At 44.7% G+C, this 24608-nt stretch overlaps 1 protein-coding gene across 1 annotated transcript in view; it reads right to left on the bottom strand.

The window, feature by feature from the left end:
- Positions 1–21379: 21379 nt before the first annotated feature.
- Positions 21380–24608, bottom strand: part of LOC149873579 (calpain-14-like) — a 38469-nt gene continuing 35240 nt past the window's right edge. Inside the window, exon 20 of the mRNA XM_090035807.1 lies at positions 21380–24286. Within this exon, the coding sequence (XP_089891933.1) occupies positions 24260–24286 (27 nt within the window). The 3' untranslated portion in view covers positions 21380–24259. The remainder of the gene's footprint in view (positions 24287–24608) is intronic.

Below are 24608 nucleotides of genomic sequence, written 5' to 3' on the forward strand. Positions count from 1 at the left end.
ACCTGAGCATGCTTATGCTCAGTTTGTGCACAATAGCTTCGCTATACGAGTCACATTACCTAACCTGTGGAACAGCCCACTATAAACTAGTTAGCTCTAAATAGGAGTCCTTGCATACAGCTCTTGAAGAAACTGAAAAAAGATTCCTCAGCCTTGGCTAATTCAAAAGGCGCACACAGGCTTGAAAGCAATTCCTGGGCTAAAAGAATCCAAATGCCCAGGCCCAGGCGATGAGTTTTTTAAGTAAAACCAGTAGTGAAGCATTTTTAACTTGATCCACTGATGCATCTCAAGCCGGTCCAAGGAGGTGATCCTCCCCCTCTATGCGGCACTAGTCAAGCCGCAGCTGGAGTACTGCATCCAGTTCTGGGCGCCACACTTCAAGAGGGATGTCGACAACATGGAGAGGGTCCAGAGGAGGGCCGCTCGCATGATCGGGGGTCAACAGGGCAGGCCTTATGAGGAGAGGCTACGGGACCTGAACCTGTTCAGCCTCCACAAGAGAAGGCTGAGGGGGGATCTTGTGGCCTGTTATAAACTAGTCAGGGGGGACCAGCAGGCACTGCGGGAGTCCCTGTTCCCCTGAGCACTACTAGGAATAACGGTCGCACGCTGGCAGAGGGTAGATTTAGGCTAGATATCAGGAGGCGCTACTTCACTGTCAGAGCGGCTAGGGTCTGGAACCAGCTTCCAAGAGAAGTGGTGCTGGCTCCTACCCTGGGGGGTCTTTAAGAGGAGGCTAGACAAACACCTTGCCGGGGTCGTTTGAGCCCAGTACTCTTTCCTGCCATGGCAGGGGGTCGGACTAGATGATCTACTCAAGTCCCTTCCAACCCTACCAACTATGAAACTATGAGACTGAACAAATGTGCTTAGCCATCAGTGCTGTCCCATCTCCAGAGACTTGTGCAATACGTTAGATATGCTGAGTTACATACAGTAGCTAAGCATCAATCCTCGTGACTGAATTCTGAGGCAACATCCTCAGTCCTGAAAGCCATCCAAGGTCAGAACCACACCAGTTTACAACAGCTGAGGATCTGACCAACACTTCTACCTTTCCCTGTTGAAAGCTTCTTGATTTAAAACCTTAACAAGCCTTGCCCCTTCTCAGTGATCCACTGAGGCAATTGATTTCAGATTCCTCACTTAGTTAAAGCCTAGTTGCAATTGGCTGACTGATTCTAGCACTGCTTATTTCCTTTTGGACAACACCTGTTTTATGATGGGGTCTTCTCAATGAGAACAAATAAAAGTTCAGTGTCCTCATTTTGGACTTGATGATTCTCAAAGTCCCTTCCAACCTTATGATTCTGTTGTTTTCATTATGCAACTGGATTCTGCATTTCTTATTTCCCACAGTACACCAGTGTGTAATCAGTGGCTGCTTTCCACCACAGAAGTGGCAGGATTTTACTAGTGGGTAGCATTTTATGAACTTTTGTAATGAAGGGTGCTTCGTAATACAAGCCCCTAAAATTGTGTTTTAACAATTGCAAAATCAGGCCTTTGAAAGTGAGGAAATGCCAGAATTAAAATCCCACAGCCACCCTTAATTGGCCCTGTAAACGCAGGTATTATGATACATTCTAACCATAAGTTCATATGCTTTTTCACCCACAGAACCCCCACTTTACTCAGTGCACCAGCAGAAGATATGGTGAGTTTGTGTGGTTGCTTCAGGATGAGACAGGAGGCTTAGTGAGATCTAGAGCAGGGGTTCCCAATGTTTTAATGCCATGGACCAGCAAACCAGGGCCCAGCAGTCACAGCCAACCGTGGCTGGAATTTTGTCCAGAAGACAGGTAAGGATACCCTCACCCTCCAGGCAGGTCGGTGGGCCAAACTCTGTGCTGCCATGGACCCTGCGGAAGGAGCCGCGGCCTCTCCTTCTGTCTTTGGGGGGGGCTGTGATTTGCCGGTCTGTGGCCATTTCCGGTCTGCAGGTGACCGAGCTGCAGACCGGCAGCCAACCCACTGTGGCCCAGCACCAGGCCACAGCCTGAGAATTGAGAACCCCTGGTCTAAAGTATCCCCAATGCAACTGGGAAACCAGAGGAATCAGTCTCTGAGCTTTTCTACTGTATGTGACCATGTGGCAATATTTCAGAGTTTGCAGTTTGATCACATTTGGGCAGATTTTCCTGATATAGCAGCAGGTATCTTTATGCACCTATGTAGCTAGTTCTAGGATTTCACAAAGGAGGATGTTCCACCAGCGTGGCTGCAGCCACCCTCTTCCTTCCCTGCAGGCAAACCATGCCATGGCAGCAGCTGCTGGGGCCTTGAGTCACAGAAGAAGATACAACTTCCCTGTCCCACACCTTTGGCACTCAGCAGCACTTCCCCTCCCATTCCCTCTCTCCAGCAGGGTTTCCCCAGGCTTGCCTCTGCCATAGGATGGGGGAGACAGGCCTACCATTGCTAGGTCAAGCTGGCATCCTGATTAGCTGCCCCTAGCAGCTGGAACCCCTGCACCTGCAAGGGAAATCAGAGGCAGGGGATAGGGAGTAGGGATCCATCTATTGCTGCTGCTACAAAGCCCAGCACCCTATACAGCCCCTCCTGGCAATCCCCAGCTGTAGAGGGGCAGGACCAGCCCTGGGGCTTCCCCTGCCACCAGGTCAACAGTGATGGTGGGCAGGTCCTCAGTTGTTCCCTGCTTGGTACCCCTGAGTGTCCCAGACCAGCCTGCAGCTCCAGCTGTGCCTTGGACTCCAGAAGGGACTTAGGATTCTGGAGCTGCAGGAAACAAGCCACCAGCACATGAGCTACACCTGTGGAGAGGGGGAAGCGAGGGAGTGATATTGCTGTCAATCCTGTGAACTCACAGCTCCAGATTGAAATGTTTCCACTGCAAATCATGAAATTTTTAGAGCTGTTGCAAAGTAGTAGGAATTTTTTTTAAAATAGCAAAAGGCTTTATTACTCCTTGCATCAGTCTTGAAAATATATGATTTGGCTCAAGAATTCAAACAATCTCATGAAAAACCAAAGAGAAATTGTCTGTGTGTTCAAGGTATGCTAGAAAGTTAGACAATTGAAAACAGACGGTTACTCTGTAAAGAGTAAGCAACCTTTACACAGATGTTGCTGCCAGAAAGAACCACTTTCAAATCTGCTGGGAGATCCCCTAAGAATAAAAGGCAATTTCTGTGTGGTTTAGGTGCCTTGGATTCTTTTGGGGAGGTCTGTCACGCATCCCAAAGGGTGCCAGCTGTGGGCATCTGACACAAGAGATTACAGTGAACTCAAATCTTGTGCATCTCAAACTGCTGTTTGTGCTACTTCATCCTCCTAGAGAACATCACACATACAAAAGTGCTCACACCAAAGGATGAAGCAATAAGTAGGCATGATCTTTCCCAAATCCTATAAAATCAGCATATCAAACTTGCCCTACCACCTAAGCTGGATCTGAACAGTGCGGTTCTTCATATGCCAGATGTGGACATGCAGGCAAGGAAAGTGTCAACAGGACTTGGAGTTAACACAGCCATTGCTCACCCCCAGCCACTGACCCACATCTCCAGTGCCCTAGATTCTGGTAGTGAGCCCTGGCCCCTTTTGCCCCATCCCCAAATTGCCAGCCCCTCTGGGAACTCAGTGGGCCTTTTGATATGGCTTCATGGATCATACATCTGACATCCCTGATCTAAAGGTTTGAAAAACCTATCTTCTCCTAGCCAGCTTTGAAAATACCTCCAGCTACACTCAAACTTAAAAGACTCTTGGGTCATGAATTGCGGCAGACAGCGCTGCAGTCTCCACTGTACTTCATTGGCAATTCTGCAGATGTTGCAGGGAAAGTGACTTCAGTCAGAAAATCTCAGAGTCAATGTCTAGACATCCTGGTGACTGGCACAGATACATACCAGACAGATAGGCTTCACTTTTTTGCCTTGTCCTTGTAATGCAAGAGATTCTGCCTTTGTTCCTAGGCATCAGTTTGCATTAGTGCCTCCAGAAAGTAATTTCTAGCTCGTCTGTAGAACAATACATACCCTAAGGATGTATCCCCAAGGAGAGATTCAAACAAGTCTTTAAGAGACTTGTTTGTACTTATGAGCTGGGAGTTCTGAAATTATACACTTTCCAGTCTCCTTTCCATTGTTAGGCTAACTAAATGTTACCTTGCCTCACATCTACAGCCTGAATCAGGAATTCTAGTGTGAAGTTTAAAGTATTTTTTCCACCAGACCTGTCATGTCACTTTAGGACAATTCCATATTAGTGTTATAATCAAAGAAGGAGATGGAGCAATTCCTGAGGGCTTTCTTCACTGCTATTAGGACTGAATTCCAAATAAATTTCTTCCCTAACTATTGAGGATCTTTTTTAATTAAACCACAAGTGTTTTTCTGAGGCAAACTTTCCTTGATGACGTCTCCAGTTAATTAAAGGTTTAAGATGTGAGAAGATGCTCTGCATAAAAAAAAAAGGGGGGGAGAGCTGCTTTAATAGCATCTGTTAATTGAAGAATTCATCACGCTGATTGCAGTAACACTACCATGCCAATGGGGACTAGGACACACCCAAAAATTAATTAACTGATTTTCTAAGATTCCTGGAAGTTGAGTGCTTACTTTCAGTCCACCTCACATGGTATGAGGGACTTGGGGTAAGATAAATGCAAGGACTTCCAACGCTGAAGACCTCAGTGGAAGACACCAATGGGGATTACATCATCAAGATTGCTATTCACACTCCCTCTCTGCATTAGGGAGAAATCCAAACCCCAGTAAGGGACTGGATTATTCCCATACTCCATCTCTATAATTTAGTGGTTCTCAATCTTTTTAGTTGCAAGGCACCCCTTGGAAAATATGAGCTCTTGGTTGCCACTTGATTTTTGACTACAGAAAAATAGTAGAGCAATTCTTCTATTGGAGTGAACTCAGAAATATCACAACAGGTCAGAAGGTTTTTAACACTGGATTACTATTTGAAATGTCTGGGCACGTACAGGCAAGTGCATATGTGTGGTATGGGGCACTATAGACCCATCTGCAGCAGAGTGCTGCAAATTGCACATGCCATACATGCAGGTGTTTGTCGCACAGTTAATTTGGAGTGCAGTAGGTTTTTTAGTATCATAGTACTTAGGGTCGGAAGGGACCTAAACACATTGTCAGGTCTGACCCCCTGCCCCAAGCAGGAACGGGTGCCAGGATCATATCATCCCAGCCAAATATCTGTCCAGCCTCCTCTTGAAGACCCCCAAGCTAGGAGAGAGCACTACCTCACTTGTACCATTCGAGAGCCTGGCAGCCCTAACTGTAAAGTAATGTCTCCTCGTGTCCAGCCTGAACCTTCTCTCTAACAATTTGTGGCTGTTATTCCTAGTAACCCCTGGTGGTTCCAAGGGGAACAGAGCCTCACCCAATTCCCTCTGGTCCCCCCTGGTAAGTTTATAGACAACCATCACGTCCCCTCTCAGCCTTCTCTTGTGGAGGCTGAACAGGTTCTGGCCCTTTAGCCTCTCTTTGTAGGGCCTACCCTGCTGCCCCCTGACCATGCGAGTGGCCCTCCTCTGGACCCTCTCAATGCTGGCCACATCCCTCTTGAGGTGCAACGCCCAGAACTGGATGCAGTACTCCAACTGTGGCCTGACCAACGCCGCATAGAGGGGAAGGATCACCTCCCTGGACCTGCTTGTGAGGCATTTGTAGATGCATGACAAGATGCGGCTAGCCTTACTGACCGCTTCTTCACAATGGCAGCTCATGGCTATCCTGGAGTCAACAATGACTCCAAGATCCCTTTCTGCCACCGTGTTGACAAGAAGGGAGTTCCCTAGCCTATAGGTGTGTTGCTGGTTCCTTCTCCCTAGATGCAGCACCTTGCACTTGTCTGTGTTGAATTCCATCCTATTCTCATCCACCCACTTCTGCAACCTGTCTAGATCTAGCTGGATTCTATCCCTCCTCTCCAGTGTGCCCACCTTGCCCCACAACTTGGTGTTGTCAGTGAATTTGGATAGTGTGCTTTCCACACCCACATCCAGATCGCTGATAAAGATGTTGAACAGTACAGGCCCCAGGACTGAGCCCTGGGGACTCCACTGTCCACATCCCTCTGGGTCAAAAAACACCAGGAGATCCCAGTGTCAAAAAAAAATGTGCCTGAAAAACGTGGGGTGGTATACATGGCATCAGTGTGCACTGCCCAATACCTGGCCTACCACAGCCATACTCCAGCTGCTGGCCAGCCTCCCCTACCCTACTCATGGCAACTTGCCACACTCCAGATCACACATGAATGAGTGTTTGCCAGGGACAAGTAGCAGGGGCACAAGTATGTGCTGCTGCTATTTGTCCCCAGAGAAATGCATGTGCACACACATCTGGACATGGCCTTTGGGTTTATATTGTGAATTATGTTTGCACAGCTAATATTGTGTGATAGCTCATGGCACCCCAGAGTGTCATGGTACCTTGATAAAAAAATCCCTACTGTAATCCAATCCCTGATATTTGTGTAGTGCCTTTCCATCTCCCACCCTATTTTCATAACATTAGTTACACAGAAGCAGCCTTTAAATCGACATTTTTACCAGTGTCATTATTCAGTCCAGCTCTGAGCTGGTCTGTGTATCACAGTAGTAGACAATAGATATGCCAATAGCCAGTCTACTCTGGCATTGCCACCTTTGCTGGCACAGATGAAACTGCCTAAGTACGAGAGCAATGAAAGGAAATTAAGAAAAAATCATGTATGCAACAGAGGGCTGTTTTAAAGAAATGCAAGAGTTAATCCAGAGCACAATGCTCTCTGATTCTGACAATACTGAAGTCAATCATATCTGAGGCTTAAATTAATTGGCTGCATTCCTTTAACTGTCTTGCATATTGCTTGGCTGCATGAGATGTCAGTGGAACTAATAACCCCAAGTCCAGATGCCTGACCTCTTTCAACTGGGTGATTTTTCGAAGTAAACAATAGTCAGGTAAAGCAAAACAGCACTTTGGTGCTGTTTCTTGCCAAGGACAGCCAAGCCATTTTCAGACATCGGATGACAAAACACTCAGCAGGAATGTAAGACTGGATGGTATTATATCCCAGCCCGGCTGAACAAAGAAAACCACCAGACCTTGCCTTTCATCATATAATGTCTGACAGGAAAACAAATTCCTCTCATAGAATGAGAAAGCAAAAAAAAGGGGGATGTGTCCAGGTCCACTGGTTTGTAGCCCCTTTTGAAGCTCTGCAGGACTAAATATAAAGGCTTTTGTGGGGCAACCAAGGACAACTAAGGGCCAGTGATGCAGGAGGAGATCATGGGAAAATACCTAGGTGCAGTTTTGCAGAAGTGATTTAACTTTGAGTCAATGCACCAGCCAACAGATCAAAGCCACTTAAGGCAGCCAGGAAATTACCAGCACTCAAGAAGGAAAAAAATCGAATAGCTTTATGTACCCAATTATAGCTAGTAATCTCCATATAGACTAGACTAGCAGTTACCTGCCTATGTCAAAGCTGCCAGCTAGCGCCTGATCTTGCGAAGTGCTGTTTGCCTTTCATTCTGGCTGACTTCAATGATAGTGAGGGCACACAGTACACATGGGACCAGGCCCTGAAAAACACTTCCTTAATTCTGAACTAAATCTATAGAAAACACCCGGTACCATAAGTAGTGCTAAAGTGAGAGTGGAATATGCCTCCAAGACAGTTCAGTTACACCCTGATCAACCTGTCACATAGAGCATACAGCACCCTTCTACTACATATTATAATGAATCTGTTACCACCTACAGCTTCGCAGTTGTCACTGTGTGTCAGCACAAAGCCAAGGAAGCTATGTAGATAGGAATTGCACTCAAACTTCTTCTCTAAAAGGACACTCAAACTAAAGGAAACTCTTGCTTAATTCTTAGCAGTATAGGGCCTATGGCACAGAAGAGAAGTCATGATTCCATCCAGGAGAGGGCAGTTCTATACATATATAAATGCACATAAGCAACCAGGACAGCCTTCAGATCAAATCATTATCCTAATGTGAATAAATAAAGTCAGACTTCTCTCATTGGATTGCATGACTTTGTCCATTAGACATACTCAGAGTGGTGGTTCAAACAGGTGACATTGCAGTATCTGGATAAAGCAGTATAACAAATCTTTTATTTTCAGTTTTGCAACATGTTATACAAAGTCAGATGTTGCTCCTTTATCACTTTCACTGCCTCTGCCCTTCTGTGTGCAGGTGTTAAGCAGATTTTGGAGCCAAGTCTCCACTTACGCATAACTATGTAATTGGCCAGATGCCAGCCAGAATTCAGGCTTCAGTTAACACAGCTGGCAACGTGTAACTTTACATTCCCTTTTTGTGGATATGAGCATTTTCATATTTGAATGCCAAGCTTTGCCCACGTACCTTCCTTCTGGAAAAGCTTACATGCATAATCCTGGGGGAGGTATGCATCCAAACCCTAGAAGACTGAACCACAATGCACCCTAATACAGTTCTTTACTTTTAACCAAATATTGCAAGAGACATTTCTCCCCTTTCTCCTGCACAGAAGTAAATGATCAGCCAGAAAGCCTGGAATTTTTTTGACAAATGTGTCTTCTCAGAAGCAACTTTAACCACAGCACTAACTAAACTGTTAAACAATAACTATGTTTGAATACAGTAGTTTACCCAGGTTGGGGACTATGTGACAAACTGTGATCTCTCTCAGGCATGGACTGTCTTATTCAGAGTTCACTTATGATTCTGGAAAAGCTGGTTACAAAAGTTTGGTCCTGTCCGCATGACTTAGAGTTTCCTAGATTGAAAACTGGTCTTTGCAAAGTGCAGACAGCCTAATGCATTAGGTGTAGAGTTGAAGCTCTTGGGATCCTTTCTTTCTTATGTTAGCCTACACCCTGCCAGCTAATAGAAAGACATAACCTGAACTGGAGTTGTTTATCTCTATAAATACTGTGCTATAGTGGCTCCAAAACTTAAACTAATGCTCTTGCTTGGAGGGTTTGTGGGGTGGCAGAGAGATGGGCAGAGTTAAGACTGTCCTAGAAACCTAATACTTCCAATTCTTGTGGTGTTTGAAGACTTAGCCTACATGGAATATGTGCTGGTGTGTATATACTGAACTTTGCCATTTAAGATTTATCTTTGATGTATGGTTATAATCATAACTCTATCTCAGGGTAGATATTTGCCTAGGAATTTCTTTTGTTTTGGGCAGTCAGGAAGGCAGAAGGCACTGCTACCCATATGCTATGAATTATTGTTTTATTTAAAATTTGCTAATGCAGTGCAGTTGTGTTAGTGAATATAGGATAGTCTCCTTTTTCGTTAAACCCATCCTCAAAGCTCCACCTGCAGTGGGACACAAAGTTGTTCTCTAGCTGCAAATACCCAGAAGGCAACTCCCTATCAGCTAGAGCCCAGGCCTGTGAATGTAATATGCTGAGAGAAGGAGCTGTGTGTCCAGGTGGTGCTATAACCTACACTGATGTCAGGCCTCTACTAAGCATCCCTTACCTCAGTGGCATTAATCCAGAGCAGTTGCTGGGTTAATCAAAGTCACCTCAGGGCAAAGGTCAGTCCTAAAAGACAGGAGGTATATTTAGCTCCTTGACTTTCCCTCTTACCCACAATACCCATGCTGAGCAGAGCTCTAGCACAGAAAAAAAGTTTTACCATTCACAAAGCCATGTCTGATACAGTGTGTGCCGGTGGTGAGAAGGACTGGAAAAATCAGTCCCATCTCCCCCCACCAAAGATTGTGAAACCAACTTCAGGATTTGCTAGCTGAAAGAGCTGAAAAGACTATCTTTTTTAAAGCATTTTAATGACTGTCAAAACCAGGACTATAATAGAAAGTTAACTAGCACCTCAGCTATGGGGAGTTTCCACTTCCTGCATAACTAGCAAAATCCAAATAAAACAGACTGTGAGAAGTATACATTCACTCCCTCACACTTGCAAATGAGGATTAATTAGATAAATGCATGCAGAGCACTTTGAAGGCATAAGGCTCTGTTTAAGTGCTAATTTCTGACATATAGTTTAGTTCTAGGCCTTTAGACAAGTCTTAATCTGTTTTTATAAACAAATAACACATTCATTGCCATGAATAATCCACATTTCTTATGCAAATCAACTTCAGTGCTAGTCTACTGAGAATCCTATTCTGTATAATTACCATATTCATTTATTGAATATATTTACCGGATGTAGTCCTCTGTCCATGAATACTCTTAGCCGAAGTGGTTCAAGAAGTGGCCAGCAAGCTGAGGCTGTAGTTTATGTGTTCCCAGATGCCTACTGTTTTCTGTCCTGCTGGTGTTTAGGAGTGCTTTGTGATGGCTATGCAACAGCAGCATTATGTCAGCATCTTGTACTCCCACCGGAGAGGGTTCCTGCTGGTAACAAAAAGCAACACCCCCCTCCGGCTACTACATTGCTGTCAATGCTTGAGCTAACTATAATGAATGAAGACGCATTGCATAATAACCATCCTTTGGGCATGAGGCTATCTTGATTTTTTAAAAGTTGGTAATTGCCATGGAGATTGAAAATCATCCAGGTTTCACTCTTCTTAATTATGCTCTCATGTATATGTATCATCAGTTTGTGTGGTTTTTACTACAACGAGATCAGAAACCAAAAATTGTGGAACACGTGGGGATTTTTTTCCCCCTGTGTATCTAAAATATACACATTCCTGTGGGGAAAAAACCTTCCTGCATGGGATAATCGGCTCTGATGGAAACATGCCTTTCACACTAGAGCAAATTCTTCTCTGTGCAATTAAACCCAATCCTCTTTTGCTTTCTCCTCATACCCTGCCTAGATTGATCCTACCTGGAAATCTCCTCTGTTCCTTAACACCATTTGTTTAATTGCTTATTCAGTGGAAATTATTACCATGCCCTGATGGACATTATTTCAACCCCCTAGAAGCTTGATTGCCTGTCTTTACTCGCTCTGTTGGCATCTATTGATTGTTCTGGTTCAAAACCAACCTCTAGGATTAGAAGTTCTAATGGTTTTGTATACATGATTGAAAGGCTTTTTAGAAATCCAGATGCTGTTCTTCTAATGGTTTTGTACATGTAATTGAAATATTTTTTAGAAATCCAGATGCTGTTTGTTTTCTGAATGTTTCTTGCTCAATAACTCCAGATCAAAAATAATTCCAGATCAAATTCATTTTTTTCACAAATAACACATTATTTTTCCTGAGATCTCACCCTGGGATCTGAAAATGGTTGTGGAAGAAATATGAACTCGCCATCAAAAATTAGCTGTCCATTCTGTTGAACGTGTGTGACTTTGAATGCAACAAGCTGAAACCTACTGGAGCCAGAATGACCCTATAGAAGTAAGTACTTGTTCAGGCCACTAAAATGTATTAGTATAATGCTAAGACTCTAGTGAACAAACTGATGCTTATTATACTTTCTTCTGATCTCAGCCCCTCTTGCGTGGAGCAATGTATCTGCATCTTTACAGGGATGTTATGAGAGTAGTTAAAGGCTGGAACAAATTATGTGCAGAAGTTATGGAATCTTAATCACTTGAAGTTTTAAGTGCAAGGTAGATGACATTTATATGAGATGCTTCAGACAGGGACAATCCCATCCTGAGCAGGAGCCTGAAATAAAAAAACAGAAGTCCCCTTCAGCCTTATTTTTGTATAGTTGGGAGATGAGGAAGTGGTGAATCGTTAATTTAAAGGTGCTCATATTCTGAAAAGTGGAGTGAGGTGGACTGTTCAGATAGTAAATGATCCACTCTACATCAAGCAGGAATATACTTCCTCGTCAATTAGCAAGGGGGTAGAGGGGGGGCACTCTGAGGTGCTCTGGGTTAGAGTAAAAGGCAGTCCAGGGGATAGAGACTTAACGGTGGGAGTCTACTATAGACCTCCCAACCAGGGAGAAGAGCTCGACCAGGAATTCTTAGGTCAGCTCACAGAGGCAGTGAGGGCTAAGGATGTGGTCATCATGGGGGACCTGAACTTCCCAGACATCTGCTGGGAAGAGCAGTCAGCCAAGTCTGACCGCTCACGTCGGTTCTTAGCCAGAGTGCAGGACCTCCATCTAACCCAGGAGGTGCACAGCCCCACCAGGGGAGACGCCTTGTTGGACCTGGTGCTGGCCACGGGTGACGACCTGGTGAGGGGGCTGCGGGTGATGGGCCACCTGGGAGACAGTGATCATCGCTTGCTGGAATTCACCATCCAGCGTAAGGTGGCAAAGGGCTGCAGCAAGGCAACAGCCCTAGACTTTAGGAGGGCTGACTTCAACAAGCTAAGGAGGATCGTTGGGGAAGCGCTGAGGACCCAGAGGGGAAGGGAGCCAGATGTCCAAGGTGAGTGGTTGCTCCTTAAGGAGACGATCCTCCATGCCCAAAGGGAGGTAATCCCAACAAGGGTCAAAGGGAGCAGGAGGGCACATAAACCCCCATGGCTCACTAGGAGCATCCGGGAATGTCTCCTTGCTAAAAGGAAGGCATACACCCAATGGAGGGATGGGGTCATCACCAAGAAGGACTATGTTACAGTCGCCCGAGGATGTAGGGGGGCAGTCAGGAGGGCCAAGGCAGAGATGGAGATAGGACTAGCTTCCCAGATTAAGGACAATAAGAAGTCCTTCTTCAAATACATAGGGGGTAAAAAGAGGGTCCCGGGTAATGTGGGGCCCCTGCAGGACACGATGGGCAACTTAGTCGTCATGCCAGATGACAAAGCTAACATATTTAACGATTTCTTTGCCTCTGTCTTCCTAAGTAGGGACCAGTTCAGCCACCTCCCTGCTGGGCCCCCCTCGGGCCCCGGGAGAGACACGCCTGGGCCAGGGGTTAGCGAGGAGTTAGTTAGGGTACTTCTGGAGAGGCTGGACGTGTTCAAGTCCACTGGTCCGGACGATCTTCACCCTAGGGTTCTACAGGAACTGGCCGAGGTCATTGCGGGACCCCTGGCGCGGCTCTATGAGCAGTTGTGGTGCTCTGGTGAGGTGCCGGAGGACTGGAAGAGGGCCAGTGTGGTCCCTATCTTCAAAAAGGGAAAAAAGGAGGACCCGGGAAATTACAGGCCAGTTAGTCTTACCTCAATCCCGGGTAAGCTCTTTGAAAAAATTATCCTGGCACACATCCAGGAGGGCCTTGCGGGGGAATGCATGCTCAGGGGCAACCAACATGGGTTCATCAGTGGCAGGTCTTGTCAGACCAACCTGGTGGCCTTTTACAATCAGGTCACCAAATCATTAGACGCAGGGGTTGCTGTGGATGTAGTCTTTTTGGACTTCCGGAAGGCTTTCGACACTGTCTCTCACCCTGTCCTCATCAAAAAGCTGGGAGACTGTGGTGTCGATGCCCACACGGTCAAATGGGTCACTAACTGGTTGGAGGGCCGCACCCAGAGGGTGGTAGTGGATGGGTTCTTCTCGACCTGGAAGGACGTGGGCAGTGGGGTTCCGCAGGGCTCGGTCCTCGGGCCCGCACTGTTCAACATCTTCATCAGTGACTTGGATGAGGGGGTGGAAAGCACCCTGTTCAAGTTTGCTGATGACACTAAGATGTGGGGGGATGTGGGTGCACTAGAAGGGTGCAATAGGCTACAAGCTGACCTTGACAGGTTGCAACGGTGGGCGGATGAGAATAGGATGGGGTTTAACACTGATAAGTGCAAGGTGTTGCACATGGGGAGGAAGAACCGGCACCACACTTACAGGTTGGGGAGCTCCCCTCTTGCCAGCACGGAGACGGAAAAGGATCTTGGAGTCGTCATTGACTCCATGATGAACATGGGCCGGCAGTGTGGGGAGGCAGTCAAGAAGGCCAACCGTACCCTGTCATGCATCCACAGATGCATCTCGAGCAGGTCCAGGGAGGTGATCCTCCCCCTCTATGCGGCGCTGGTCAGGCCGCAGCTGGAGTACTGCGTCCAGTTCTGGGCGCCACACTTCAAGAGGGACGTGGACGATATGGAGAGAGTCCAGAGGAGGGCCACTCGTATGATCAGGGGTCAGCAGGGCAGGCCTTATGAGGAGAGGCTACGGGACCTGAACCTGTTTAGCCTCCACAAGAGAAGGTTAAGGGGGGACCTTGTGGCCTGCTACAAACTGGTCAGGGGGGATCAGCAGGTATTGGGGGAGTCCCTGTTCCTCCGTGTGCTGCCAGGAGTGACCAGGAATAACGGTCACAAGCTGGCGGAGGGTAGGTTTAGATTAGATATTAGGAGGCGCTACTTCACAGTCAGGGCGGCTAGGGCCTGGAACCGGCTTCCAGGGGAAGTGGTGCAGGCTTTTAGCCTGGGGATTTTTAAAAGGAAGTTAGATGAGCACCTTGCCGGGGTCATCTGACCCCGGTGCTCTTTCCTGCCAAGGCAGGGGGTCGGACTAGATGATCTACCTAGGTCCCTTCCGACTCTAGCTACTATGAAACTACTATGAAACTATGCAACTCTCTTACACAACTTCTGACTGTAGTGGGGAATTCCTGGTTATTCTCAGGAATCTTTCATCTAAGAAATAAAATGCCTGCTTGTGGTTTCAGTGATGTTCAGTGATGGGTTCAGATTGATAGTGTATATCAATCCAGCTATTAAAGGGTTAATCAATTCCATACAGACACACCAGGACATATTCAAGGTAGGGACTTGAAAGGCCACAGGAGTTGGAAGTATCGCAACACAGATTAGGTTTCCAGAACAACCTTTGTACTGCCCATCTCTCTGCCACCCTATAAGTTATCCAGGCAGGAGCCCCAGTAAGTTTTAGAGCCCCTACTACACAGGACACAGTGATCCCATTCAGCTCTGCCCCAGGAGACAACTCTACTGAAATTAGTGGAGTTTAATCATATTCCTGGATTTGGTGAAGCCCACGGAGGCCTACCTTTGGAGAAACTCTATGGCCAAAATCATTCAGGGATAAAACTTGTGATTGTGTTAGTGAGTATACATTAATCTCATCATGCTTTAACTGTGTGATGTATGATGGCTACAGCAGATGCATCATCTGAGGATATCTGTCCTCATTGTCTGTCTACTGTGACACTGAATATTTCAGGACAGAGAGTAAGTTGTATCTTATATAATGAAAAGTGAAATCTGCTAATGTTCCATTTTCCCTGGGTATGATCACCAGTGAAGAGCACGTGTTTAAATTCATCTCATTGAATTTTGTTCAGGGGAGTTTTTATGAAAGGCCAAAAAACCTCCAAAAAACCCGCTTGTACAGTTTCACTTCAATTAATGGAGTTTCTCTTCTCGTAATAGATGTTATGTTATTTTTTAACCTACTGCCATACTCTTCAGCACATCAGAGGTGGCATCCAGGAGTGCCTTCCATACCCTGTCTCCTCCCAGTTTCTACCAGGATTCAAAACTAAGCTCTTTTCTATCCAAACACTTGTGCAACTTAATTTTTTTTTAAAGCAGTCATCTCTTCTCCTGAACTCAGCAGTTTATTCCCTGCAGCATATGAATTGCTTTCCCCCCTATTTAATTTCAGGGCTAAAGTTCTTTCCATGCTTAGCTGTTCCTTAGTTTGATATAATATCCATTTCTTCATGTATTTGATACCATTAAAGTCCTGCAGAACTCAGCAGTTTCAGTTGGCAGGGGCTAAGGCAACTTCAAATGCTGATCCAGACATGAAGTTTAGTGGGGCTCAGGTCCTATCTTTTGGGTTATCCCTGAGCGTGGCTGAAGGCAAATGAGCTACAATCAAACTTTTCAGCATAGAAAATGCCAAGTGTTCAGAAACTGAGTGCCAAGATTCCAATATTTTCCTCATGCTTTTGAAACCTGTAAGTTTTAAATTGTTTTTATTTGCCTACTAATCTGAGAATTTACAGTTTGTGAGTGTGATGAAGTATGGGTTTTATTGTAGCATTTCTGCATTAATTGTGTTTGTGTTGTAATAATAGCATGTCCCTCAGAACCAAACACTGACATTGCCATGTGATGAACTAAGTCCAGGAGCTGGATCTCTACAAGAAGACACCAAATGTTACAAAATTCATGATAAGAATTGCAAGAGTTGGTAACCATGAGTCACCTGCTCAGGGCCCCACACAGGTTTCTGTGGCTGAGGTCATAGCTTATACTTCATCTTTGAGAAATGAGCAGTGGACTGAATCGTATCGACCTATACCGTTAAAACACACTGGGGAAAAATGTAGTCTCCTACTGTAATAGTGACTTGCAAAGGAAATTAGGAAAAGGAAACACGACTGGTTTTTAACTCTATAGGACTGTAAAATTAAGACAACTACAGAAGTGGTTTTTGTGCATGTCTGTGTTGTTCTGTTTTAGAAGATTGCTCAGTGGGTAATCTTCTAAAACAGAACAACACTCTTCTAAAACAGAACGACACCCAACCAATGAGTAAGAAACTGCTCAGTTGCTTACTCACTGGTTTTGCTCTTCCACAGTGCACCTTTGCCAAACAGCAATAATTGGCTTATACCTATAAGTATCTTAAAGGCAGAAGGTAGAGCAGGGTAACACTTTAGAGACTAACTAGTTCAGAGAGGCACAAACTTTCACAGGCAACAACCCACTTCATCAGATGAATGTTCTGCCTGACTTCAGGCTAATACAACTAATCAATCACTTCTCTACAGGTGAGAGAGAGAACTCTGGCTTCTACCTGAGGTGCTAATTTAGGATAACTTCCTCTTTAATAAGTATCAACTGAAACCATCTTCCTTCATAAAATTGACTTCTGAGAGGGAAAGGATCATCTTCCTATTTGTTTCTGCTGGTCCTTAGCCTTTTCACGCATGGCTTGTTATAGTTGTTTGCAGTCTACCATAGGTCCATAAAAATTGGATCAGCACCCTGGTTCAGCCCATCTCTGCTTCCTGTTGTGGTTTGGATACATCTCTCTCTCTACAAATCTTGTCATGGGCCAATTAAGGTTTTCATGGCAATATTTCCTTCTACAACTCTTTTCAAGTTTTCTTAGAAAAAAAAAATTGCTATTTTTTTTTCTAGATTTTGGCCACAAATATTTAGCTCTCTCTCAGTCTTTTTTACTTTTAGTTGAAAATTCTAGTTTAAAAACATTTTGGCCAACTCTTGTTTCGCCTTGAATTTTGCTTTGAATTTGGGGCCTAAGGGAGACTCACTCTAGTTCAAAAGCAGATCAACCTATCTTCAAGATGCCATTGTTCCCAAATTCCTGAAAGGTTTGAGATGTCATCACCATCACATAGCTGTTAGGTGGTAATGTATGGAAAGAGTGGACACTCTCAGCCCAGCTAGTAATAGGGAAATGTCCAGTGCTTCACAGCCACTGTGTCAAGAGAGATGGGGGGGGTGGGGGAAGGTAGAATGCTGCCAAATCAAAACGGAGAGATTTGACATTTTCTGTGCATACCTGTAAGTGACTGAACACACCCAGGGTGACATTGAATCAAACTTGTTCCTTCTCTAACCAAGTGGAATGGCATCCCATTTTGAGTCTTTGAGTCGTTCCAGGTCCATGTTGGTGAGTGCTCTGCTGGGCTGTCTTCTCAGCCCAGATGCTACGGGAGTATGAAACACCACAAAACCAGCTACCTGGTGATTCAGATCTCTTACTTCTGCACCACTCCTCTGAGGAGGGCATGCCCAATGGAAAAGGTGGCACCACAAAGGATTCTCTAGGCCTGGGCAATGGTCTGCTGAACAAATGAAACTTTAGGGCTACTGGAAGTACAAACCCGAACATCCAAGCCAGTTTAACTCACACTAGGAGCAGACCGGGGGTGTGTGAACAGGTGCTTTAAACCTATCTTAACCCCACCCCCCCTCCACACACACACACACACACACACACACACCCCACCCCCCCTCCACACACACACACACACACACACACCCCACCCCCCCTCCACACACACACACACACACACACACACACACACACACACACACACACACACACACACACACACACACACACACACACACCCCCAGTACCATGGTCTTGCACTGGGAGCAGTTTAGCTGGTTCAGAAGTCCTGGCTCATTGTATAGTAGATTTAAATGGGACTCCATTATCTTGATCATCTATCACCAGCATCCAACAAAAAACCTGAGGAAAAACTCCAAACAGGTAGTTCCCTGCCTGTCTCCAGAAGCTGCAGCCGCCAGAGTGCCAGATGCTCACAGACCAGTGGCTTGCTTTGTATTCCAAACTACATTAGTCTCTGGCACTACTTTGCTGGCTAGAGATATTTTGTATTTTGTAGGGTTTTTCCCTTTATCTGTGGAATGTCAGGTTCTTACATTACACAGATGATCTGAGGAAAACAAAGACCTGCCTGGATTGGAGGGGAATGGCATGGAGACATTTATTTCCCTAGAACAGGTAGTGTAACAAATCAATCCTGACTGTGCTGATAAATTGAACTTCAAGCCTGGCAATGCGCCTTTTTAGGTGTAATCCAGTGTTAGACACAGCAGGAAGCCAAGCAAAGGACTCATGACTATTAGCATTTCATTTTGCAGAGAGCTGCTTTTGGGGGGGGGGGAACCTCCTTTAATTCTTCCTCATTTTGGGTTCCCATAGCTTGAAAATGTAAAAGGATCTTTGTGTATATACTCATGCATGTGTGTGGTAGAGCTCAAGGGATTTTTCTGACTCCTTCTGAAGTCTGGCTAACTTAAAATGAGTTCCCTTTGCCTCTCTCCAGACCCATGTGAGGGATCATTAGCACTGTGCTTGGAAGATAGAGGAAAGCAGGACTCAGCAGTGAAATGAGCTCTGCACTGGGTAACCTTGGCATAAGACACTAGGCTGGGAGTAGGAAGGCTGGGGTTTGCTTTGATCATAGGCAATGCATAGGAGGAGCACGGGGGGGCATGCCCCCCCCCGAGATTGGTCACCCCCACCTTGCTTCCAAGCAGTCCCCACTCACCGCCATGGTGCCACCCCTGTCATGGGAGGTACCAGTCATTCATGGTTTTGAGAGCAGTTTGACCTTAGATAAATCACTTAATCTCTTCAAGATCCGTTCCCTACCTATAAATGGGAAACAAAATAATAATAATGTCTTTCTCTTACTCTGTCTGCCCAGTCTATCTAGGTAGTGGGCTCTTTGCAACAGTGACTCCCTCATGCTCTGTGTTCATACAACACCTAGCAAAATAGGGCCCTGATCTCTGTCAGGGCCTTTACACACTAGTGTAATATAAAAATCCCTGCAAATATAAATAGTAATGACTCCGTTTTGCTTTCAGGACATAAATATTCTTCCTTGCGAAATCATTCCCATACACATCTGCTGACTACACACATATTTCAGTCAGAGAGAGTCCAGGAACGTTGAAACTTATGAGGAAAAGAGTCATCCTGCAAACAGATTGCTTTGCCTAGCTTCCCAGAGAGCCAGGGCAAGACTTGGTGAATTTAACCAAGGAGCCAAGAACTGAGATAGGGAGTTAGGGAGGTAGTTTTTCACCTTCTTCAGGTTAGCACTGAGGAGCACAGGGCTCTCTATATAACACTCGCTATAACTCAGTGCTGCTTTGGACAGGATGGTGACCCCCTGTCCCTCCTCCCTCAGAGGTGAATTAAGACCTCCATCATGTCACTTTTGTGTCACACATGCAGTGTGAAACCACTTCAGTGATTTCATTGTGAATCTTGCTGTTTGGTTTCTTTTTCTGAAAGCTGCAGGTCACCAGCTGACTTTATGTGAAAAATTTCCATTTTCATTAAAAGGAAGCACATTTCCAACCCTCGTCACTGTGGAAGAACATTTGAACGTATCGACCCTAAAGGCTCAAAACACAAAAAGCAAATAAAAAAGGACCTGAATTTATTATGTTCACAGCTTCCTAATTTTAAACCAATCTCATGAGTCAGAAGGGAGGCTGACTCAAGACTTCGGCTCACTTTGGTTATATTTCATACCCCATTACCAGTTCTTGATCCACCCAAGGCCACCTTCTACCTTCTCATTTAAATGCCCATTAAGCTGGAGGAATTCCTCATTTCTAATACTTTGCTGTGTTTGCAGGCTAACAGTTGTCACGATTAAGGACAGATCTCCATCTAGTGGTGTTTTTTGTAACTCATGGCCACTTTATTACTGCTAAAGATTCCTAATGGAAAATGTTTTAATGTCAAAATGTAATCTCCTGATCTGTAGCCTGTCATTGTATTTGAATTTCACTGTCACTGACAAATGCAAGCTGGTATTTTATGTGTTGACTGCCTGCATATATAAAGTGCCCTCCAGCCTGGTATTTAACTCTGCTTTTACAAAAGATGCATGTTAATCCCATTTTAGAGGCAAGGAAACTGAGACCGAACAGGTAAGTGACTGCCCCCTAGTTACCCAGAGAGTCAGGAACAGAACCCAAGACTCCACCTATAGACAAGAAGAATCTGATCAGATCTTCCAGTTTATTTTTTGCAATGACTAAAAGGGTTTAGATCTAAATCCTATTTCAACTCCAAGGATACATAAATAGTCCTTAAGCGTGACCCTATTCCATCCTACCCAAGTCCCTGAAAAACTTAGTGCAAAAGGCAGGTGAGCCCTTTTCCTCCACACTATTTTTTGTGATTTAGTCTTAAAGCAAAGATGACAGTATAGATTAACTGAGTAAAAGTTTTACAGGGAATTGATTGAGGTGCCTGAGAGCTGAAACAGATTTTGGACTATAACAGCTGAGGGCTATGGGAGGCATTTAATCTAGTTTAAGTTTAAACTGATAACCCAGAGACAAGCATAGGGTCACAAGACTGTTGGAGCCAGGACACCAGACTAGAACTTCTAGTTCCAGTCCAGTGGCCAATACCAGTAGCTTTGGGGAGATGCAGGACAACTTGTGGAAACTTGTAATTGGAGAGTATGCCCTAGGGAGCATTTCGTTCAAGCCTGCAGTTATTAATAATTAGCCCACACCCAACATGAGTTTAACACCTAGCTCTTTCGGCTATTGGCTTCAGTGGTGCCTTCCAACGAGGAGTTCCACTGCCTAATTGTGTATTGCACGAAAAAGTAAATTTGCTCCTTTTCAATTTCTTTTAAGATTGTTTTGTTCTTCTACTGGAAAAAAGGTGCAGTGCTGCTTACTCTGTCTACCTCCTCTCTACCATTTAGTATTATGTGCATCTCTGCATTACGTCCTCTTACTCATCCCAGTCTTTTCCATTTAAAAAAAAATCTGTATCCTCACTACAAATCCAGACACATTCAATCCTGCTTTCCACTCCCTTGTAACAGCCTGCTGTAGCAATTCCACCCATGGCAAGTCTTAGCATCTCTGTTAATACCTGCGGTTATAAATTAATGCATCCTTCAGAAACCTTTTCTATCATTTTTCAACAATGTACATTGTAATTCTGAAGATATATTATTCTTTTACTCCGGAAAACATTACTCTGGAGCAATGGAAAAGCTTTACAGCATCTGAGTGCGTGGCACTGCCAAAACATTTTATTGTGATCCAGATAATGCAGTTTGAATTGTTCGCATTTTGGTATAATGGTTGCAGTTAGGCATTCTTCACACTTTTTAGCAGCAAATCACATGGTTCAATACAGATTATTGTTACAAATATTCAGTAACATATGGCATAGATGAATTCTGTTTCTTCTCTGGATCAACTAATCAATAACTCACTTCCCAGCAATTACACTGCTCTGCATTAAATAGATATGCATTAAATTTTACACATATTTATTGTGTAATACAACTCAGTCACTAGAGAGGGTTATTGTAATAAACTTGTTGCATCCATTTAGAAATGGGTTTCCCCCACCCCAATTTTAACCAGACCTTGTTCAAGAGGAATTTGTAAACGATTTCCAACATGTAATCATATTATTCTTGCCAAACACCCCCAGTTGCAAAAGGCTCAAATTCAGCATGATTACACATTATGTGCAAGAAACCCTATATGGACTGACAAGCTTTCAATACCCGACTGCACAGAAGAATCTGACAGAGGTCATTGCAAGGCTGGGGACTCCCCATAAGCTTTTATACCACTGCTACTGCATTCAGTAAACCAGTGTTTATAACATCCCCCACTGAGCTGAGTGTGAATTAAATCAGGCTTACTTAGGTTTCAGCATCATGTTCTTCTGCAGGTCGGGAGGGAAGGGGGATTCACACTTGTCACATGCTTCAGGAGAGGGTCTGCTTACAGAACCTGGGGTGGGGAGAACTTCAATATCTGGAACATCTGAAAGTAACTACTGGAGTGAGAAAACCACGCCATTTTCTGTGTATTGTACATCTCTCCCCTCTGTGGTCTGTTGTGACTTGGCTAAATACCCTTGTTTGGGAACAATGAAGAGAGATGAACAGTGGTATTTAGCCAAGTCGCAATAGGCCGCAAAGAGACATAGCATGCTATAAATAGAACCACATAGGAAAAAAATAACAAACATAAATATTCATTGTAACAAAAATACATCTTTCATTAAAAATAACGGCATGGGAATAAACTGACTATAACTAGAGGGACAGAATGTGCTGGCTCTTGTTCCCTCAGCATTCAAATCAGGCAGCTTCTTCCTCCAGGAAGTCTAAACTCAAGAGGGTTATTGCTGGGAGCAAGACAGTTCCCTTGCTTTCAGCTCCTGTGTTTAGTTCTGGGACCTGCCATGACCTAGCACAGATGGGAAGTGCAATTGTAGGGAAAATGTGCTGGAGCTGCAGGCTGGAGCCTGCCCAGTATGGACATTATCATCATGGAATTACATTGCAAAGCTCTGACACGCCTCTACTGAGCATGGGTGAACTGAAACCTTTTCAAGGGCTCGTAACTTAGCATCATTGGGGTGGACTTTTAAGGGATGGTTTAAAAGCAAATCTCTGACACCAAAGCCACCCACTGCCAAATTTCAAGTCCCTGCTCCAAAGCTGGGAAGCGTAAGAGCTTCTTAAAGTAAAGGTCTCAAAACTGCTGTTAACATGGGAAAAACAACATCTCTTTTTCCTAGCTTTGTTCTTAGAAGCAGCTGAACTGTTTCAGCTGAAATTTCCTGAAGAATCAGTCTAAGGTAGACACACAGGGCCAAATTCTGTTCCACCTATTAGGCACATCAGTGAACAGAGGTATCTACATGCAGTCCTGCTCCACCCTGCTTAAGTCCCTGAAAACAGTGAAAGCAAAAGGTTTCTGGGGCCTAAGCCTTTATTACAGATGCCTGGAGGTTGTGGAATTTGAATACTGTATTTTCTTGCATATCACACACCCCCAACACCTTGTTTTTGGGAAGGCAGAAGGAAGACAAAAAGCTTTTTCCAGAGTTAATACTGCATGGGCTTGTCTCTGCTCCTAATCTTCAGATCATTTACCCTCTCTTTCCTGGTCAGGCAAAGGCTACAGTTTTAACTTTCTCACAGCTGAATTGGCTGCTGTTGCCCAAGCAGGACAGGAAAGGTGAATGAGCCGAAGATTAATCTCTCTCCTGCTCCAATTCAGCTGTGAAAGGCTTCAAACTAGCTGATGCTAAAAGGTAGCAGTTGCAGTGGTTTGTTCCAACCCTGGTCCCTCCATGCACGCACTGTGCTGGGAGGGGGAAGAGAAGGAAAAGGATTAGGAGCTATTTTACAATGTCTCCAATGCTTCTACTCCACACAGCAAATCAGCTTCCCCACTTACAAGATGCACCCCAGTTTTGGAGGGCTAATTTTGGGGGAACTTTTGTATGTGGTATGCAAGAAATATGGTGTTTGTGTCTTTTGGTCATGAGCCATTCAAGCAAAAGACTGTCCCTCTCCCATGCCTATTCAGCCCAAAACCAGCAGGGCCTATTCCTACATGTGGCCATAATGTAAATCATTATTGCTAATACCAACTGAGAGAGAGTAGTTTCCAGCTACAATCAACCTTAAGAACATATGGAAGCCTTAGGAAATCAGGCCATTCTAGAGGACATTTCATTCTAATAACTGGTGATAAGAATTACAAAATCTAAAGTTTTCATTCACTTGTTCCCTCAGTCCAGCCATAATAAGGTCAGTCAGTCTAACATATGGCTCTCAGCAGAGATTTCTGCAACGATATATAAAACCAATCTTCATTTCACCAAGTATGGAATCCTACAGTCAATTCTGCTCATAGGCGAAACAGTTCTTCAAGAAACATTCTTCAGCCAAGGGTGTGTTATCCAGCAATACGTATTCACTTCGGCGATCATGCAAGTCAGCCCACTAGCTTCAGACTGATTGCTCCTATGAATAGGGTATGAGCACAAGAGTCCAATATGCACAGCAAGTTAATTAAAAGCAGACTTCCATGTCTGGGAGTAGGTCAGTGCATCTAGGTTCCACTGCTTTGCATCATGAATAGAGTGTCATCATCATCCACTGTAAGGCAATAAGAAAGAGGTCTGAACTGGCCCATCCCATTGGACTTTGGCAACATTCAGGAAACATTCAGAGCTGGGAATGACAATGGTGGGGTCGTATTTCAAATGGTGCTGAACCCTGCCATATTGGAATCAGTGGGTGTTTCACCACTGACTTTGCTGGTACCCTAATTTGGCTGCTGAAGCAGGAACAAAAACCTATTGGTCTTGTAGCCAATGCAAACTGGTTATAGTCTTGTAGCCAATGAAAAGCCCTGAAATTTTGAGGCCACTGGTCCTTCTCTTGGCTTTGGCACAAACTCCTAAGTGAAATTTGTCTC

Source organism: Crocodylus siamensis, chromosome 1 (assembly GCF_052110815.1).
Source record: "Crocodylus siamensis isolate JL-2025a chromosome 1, ASM5211081v1, whole genome shotgun sequence".
In the NCBI taxonomy this organism is placed as follows: Eukaryota; Metazoa; Chordata; order Crocodylia; family Crocodylidae; genus Crocodylus; species Crocodylus siamensis.